A 5293-nucleotide genomic window follows, 5' to 3' on the forward strand; every position below is an offset into this window, starting at 1 on the left:
CATGGCTTCACTGTGGATCTGTGTAATTCACACACAAAAATATATATGAAAATTTGCAATATAAAATATATATATATATTCAGAGATTGACTACTTCCTTGGCCTACTGTCAGTGTGCAAACAATTTGACACTGATCAGTAGTAGTAGTTTGCAAGATTAGTCGCGGAGGTGCAGACACACAAACTATGTGCAAATCTAGATGGCTCGCTCCTTGGTGCCACACCAAGCTACAAGCTCACGTGTTGCAATGAGATGCATTGTGAGCTTGTAGCAGCTATTTATTACTATTATTGCACACCACCATTGTACAACTAAGTATAATACAGGGCTTATGTGTTGTTTAATCAGACTACTCGATTTAGTTGATAAGACTAAGTCTAAATATGGTTCATTGGTAACTTGTGATATATATAGCAGGGTAGCTCTTCAGAGCAATGAGGCCCATGTCTGGGCTCAATCATTTTCCTGTACCTCTGCTGCACTCACAAGAAAAGTTCAAAGTTCTCCACAGAACTCATTACAGTAAAGCAAGATTATCTAAAATATATCCGGGAGTGACGGACAGTTGCGATAGATGTTCACAATCACCAGGAAATCTGTCCCATATGTTCTGGTCTTGCCCCAAATTGTTACCATTCTGGAAATCTTTCTTTGACATCATTTCTGAGGTGCTGGAGACAACCATTTTGCCTTGCCCCCAAATTGCAATTTTTGGAATCCCGGAGGAGGATGTAGTTTTACCCATAAAGCAACTTAATGTTATTGCCTTCGCCTCATTAATCGCCCGCAGGAGGATACTTTTACAGTGGAAGGCAGAGTCCCCTCCCTCAGCTAAATCATGGTTGATTGACGTTATGTCCTTTCTGAAACTTGAGCCAATTATTATTATTATTATTATTATTATTTTTATTATTTTTATTTAATTTTTGTATTAATTTTATGTATCTTATTTTACCCCCCTTTTAAGTTGTTTATTAATTATTTCTGTGAACATAACCATGTGATCCCTTTCTTTGTATCTTAGTTATGTACTCAACCTATTGGTTTTATACCTGTATATGTTGTTTGTATGTCTGGCCTCGTGGGGAAAGATGGTGGGTGGGTGGGGAGGATTGGGAGTTGTGGGAGAAAATTTAAAAACAGTTGTATTTTCTTTCTGTGAAACTTGCATATGATGTCATACTCTTTGAATAAAATGTATTAAAAAAAAACACACACACAGACAGAGCCACTCTCAACCTGGTGTCCACTGTCCATATTTTGTGCATGTCATTATAGCTAAAGATCTACGACCTTACACAAGAGCTTATAGATCTGTTATTTTTGTGTGACATGACACTGTCACACAGCAAAGTATAAAATAGAGCATGAATTTATGAAAAAACACCAAAAGGATGAAATTATATAAATACAAGGTTAACACCTGACAGCGATGATATGCTGAGCTTTTGAGCCATTCTAGAACATAAATGTGTATGCTTTTGCAGCAGTGAGACATAAAAGCAGATCTAAATCTACTGTCACCTAATAGTCACCATTAATAAACCTATTATACACCAGTGGTTCCCAAACATTTCTCAATCAGGGCAGGGTCCACTTGAAAAACTCACAGACATTTGAATCTGATCACTTAAAGTGGTCAGATGGGCGGACCATTGTGCATTTTCAGAGCATATTTATTTTCAATTAATGCATTGTGTTTTGGCTTGCATCAATGGAACTAACTTAGTATAGGCCTACTCGATTTCATTACGTTTTCAAAAGATTAGAATTAGAAAATAGTAAAAATACTAATCGTAGTCTATAAAGACTATAAGAATGACTATTCCGATTGATCTTTACCCTCCCAGTGTAGAATTATGTAGCCTAGTCTAATCAGATTATGGGGTATGGGGGTTCCCCTGGCACCAAATCCTTCCAGATGGGGGTCCACTGCCCTAATGTATCAATTTGGGGGTCCTTTGCATGAAAATGTTTGAGAAACTGAAAGGATTTACTTTATTATTTGCGGCAACATTTCGATCTGACAGGATCTTCATCAGGTGAGGTCTATGACCATGGTGAAGAGCTGTTTCGTTCTCACGGCATCTTTAATCTAGAATCATGTGATCGAATCGTTGCCGCAAATATTTAAGTAAATCCTTGCCTGGAAAGTGGTGTGCGTGTTCTTTGACTGTGTTTTGGAGCGATCGCGTTTTGTTATTCTTTCCATATTAGTTTCATAGGCCCAGCAGCCAGCAGCACCCACCGTCGATGTGCGTGCTTTGAAACACTTATCTCCCTACTGACAAGCAAATACAATAAATGTGGCCAACACAACAGTACTCATGTGTCTTGAGACAGACTGTTCAAAGGAAAAGTGGGCGCTGTTTTCCTTTATGTTTTGCCAATGGGTTCTCACTCAGAACGATAAAGAACGAATAACCATCACAATGATAAAAAAGCAGCATCTTATAAAGCACACGAAACTGGAGTTATATGTTCACGTTCTGTTCTCCAGACTCAAGAGTTTCGTTTCAGCAGCACTTGACCATATAATTAATGATTAATACCATGGAATGGAGAGGTTTCAGTTGGTACTGGTAGCTAGCTAGCTAGCTAGCTAAGCTAGCTAGCTAGCTAGCTAGCTAAGTTTGTTAGTTAGCAAACGTCTACAAACTATTCTTTAAACAAATAAACATGAACGGACAGTGTTTTCAGTTAGAAATGCATTTTTTTTTTAAGTTTACCTTCCAGTTCTGATTGGTTGTTTAACGTGAGCTCGGACGCAACAGTTGAGTGACGTATGGGGCCGGTTATCATTTTGAACTTGGAAACACGACGCCGATTGGCTCGGCGCGCCGTTGCTAGGATACGGCGACATACGTCACGCGTCCACAAAGGTACGAGCGCGTTGAACAACCATATTTGGACCGCCGACAATACTCCTCCAGCCAATCACAGCTCGACTCACCAACGGCATAAAAGCGGGACGCACAGAGGCTACTGTACATTTTGTGTTTGTGCTGCGCAGAGTGTAGGTCGTTTTCAGACAGAGAGAAGCACACGTTGGAGTTTTGCAGAGTTATCGGTTGCTGTTTGGAGGACTTTTAAGAAAGACTTTGTGTCTTTGGATGTGCATTTGTGCACCTACATTATCCAGCTGATTCCTGCAGACCTGGGCTGCCCTTTTAAAGGACATATTCACGTGAGAGAGAAAGAAGCCACAAACAGCATTAGCATGCCCGGCAGCACGGGGGCAGCAGACGTTAGGACCAACCTGATCATCAACTACCTGCACCAGAGCACCACCGACGAGGACCTGATGTCTCTTTTCAGCACCATCGGAGTGGTGCAATCCGCCAGGGTCATCATGGACAAGGTCCGGGGCCACAGTTTGCAGTATGGGTTCGTAAACTACATGCACCATGCTGATGCAGCAAGAGCCGTCGAGACTCTGAACCGACAAAAGCTGCAGTCCAAAGCCATCAAGGTGTCGTATGCGCAGAAACGCAGTCCTGCCGTCAAAGACACAAAGGCTGTCGCGGATGGCCCGTCTAAGACCGTGAGCCCAACGGACGAAGAGCTGGAGCAGAGGTTCTCCAGCATGATTCTCGACGACGTGGAAGAGGCCAAGTCCTGTCCGGCGCCCGTTAAAGTCAAGGCGGAGGCCGGACAACAGCAGCCGTACGACCAGAAGCCTTCTCCGGGAGCCTCTGGCCAGCAGGCGGACGAGGCATCGCTGACCACCATCAAACAGGAGCTCCCCCCCACGCCCTCTGACCAGCACTCCGACCAGCTGGTTGTCGAGGCAATGGATAATTTCAGCAAGCTGCAGCTGTGCCACCAGCACCTCCAAATCCCCCCCGGACCCTCTGACCAGCGCCCTGACAAACAGGCTGCCGAGGAGGCGGAGGAGGCCTCCTGCAAACGGCTGATCGACCAGGAACCCGTCAAACCCTTTTTGGGCAAGAGCCTCTACCCAACGGCCAAGGTCACCAGCAGCCCCCAGTGCGAGGCAAAGCATCGCTCTGATGGAAAGGCGGAGCAGCAGCGCAAGCATCACCAGGGTGGCACGGGCAACAGGGTGCAGCTGCGCCGCTCGCCCCGCATCTTCGTCTACAACCTGGGCCAGGACGACGACGAGGACGTGCTGATCCAAATGTTTGGGAACTTTGGCGTGGTCACCGACGTCAAGGTGTTCCGAGATCTCCGCACCAACAAGTGCAGGGGACTGGCCTTCGTTACAATGGCAACCTACAAACAGGCCGTTGAAGCCATCGCCAGGCTCAACGGACAGCCTCTCGGAGACAACATCCTGAACGTTTCTTTCAAGATCCAGGACAACAAGAAAGAGAGGCAGACGTTTGCCAACCACGTGCCCGACTTTCAGCACAAAGAGAGGGCTGTGTTCAAGCTCAGTGACAATAGTATCCACGTAACTGTTCAGAACAAAAAGAGAGCCAGGTACACACTGGACGACCTGGAGAGAGATGGACACGGTGACACCCATCACTACGTCTTTACGCAACCTAAGCGTCAGCGAGCAGCACGCATGTGTTAATGTGTTCCCCACATGCCAGGAGCAGTGATTTAGGTGGCAAAGCCCCACACTCCTCCCCCAAGGACTAGGTGTCAACATTGGCAGTTGGCAAAAGCTCCACTGTTGGATCCAATGTTTCCAAATATTATGGACAACATACTGTAAGTGTAAATACTGTAAATATTGTTTTGACTGCCACCTACTTTTTATCTGATCTTGTTGTGTGCTTTCTGCTTTGCATATTTGAATCACTTTGACATTTAACATTTTTACTTCATTTGTAATGTTGCAATTGTTAATAAATCATATTTACTTAAATATATTTCTGATTTGCTTGTGGATCTTTTTTATGGTATGTTTTTATGTAGGCTAAGTACATACATTTAAATACAATGTGTGTGTTTAGAGGCTTGTCATTTTTAATGTAGGTCATGGGTTACTCACTAATGGTTTGATTTGGTACAGCCACCAGGTCTTTTGTTCAAAATAGCATCCTAGGGATTTATTTCAGTAACAGTATATAGAGGAATTCGTTTTTCTGATAAATTAGATAAATTGAAAGTAGGTCCTCTTTTCTTTAGCACCACTAAGGTACTACAATTTCAGACAACTAAACTAAACAGTGTACATGAACTGTAGCATCCCTATTCTGGGTGAATATTCAGAGATTTACAATCTAACAAGCTTGTAGATCGGCTATATGGGGCAATGAGATGGCTGTGTAGAGGCTAGAGGGGGAAAGGTGGGTAGTTCAAAGATAGAGCCCTTGG

The 5293-nt window shown here is 43.8% G+C and overlaps 1 protein-coding gene across 1 annotated transcript; it reads left to right on the forward strand.

The window, feature by feature from the left end:
- Positions 1–3221: 3221 nt before the first annotated feature.
- Positions 3222–4544, forward strand: LOC306941038 (ELAV-like protein 1; the record flags this gene model as incomplete). Its single annotated transcript, XM_079526342.1, has 1 exon — positions 3222–4544. The coding sequence occupies one exon, from the start codon at positions 3222–3224 to the stop codon at positions 4542–4544; it is 1323 nt and encodes a 440-aa protein (XP_079382468.1).
- Positions 4545–5293: the final 749 nt, after the last annotated feature.

The sequence above is a fragment of the Electrona antarctica genome, assembly GCF_951216825.1.
Source record: "Electrona antarctica genome assembly, chromosome: 17".
Classification (NCBI taxonomy): domain Eukaryota; kingdom Metazoa; phylum Chordata; class Actinopteri; order Myctophiformes; family Myctophidae; genus Electrona; species Electrona antarctica.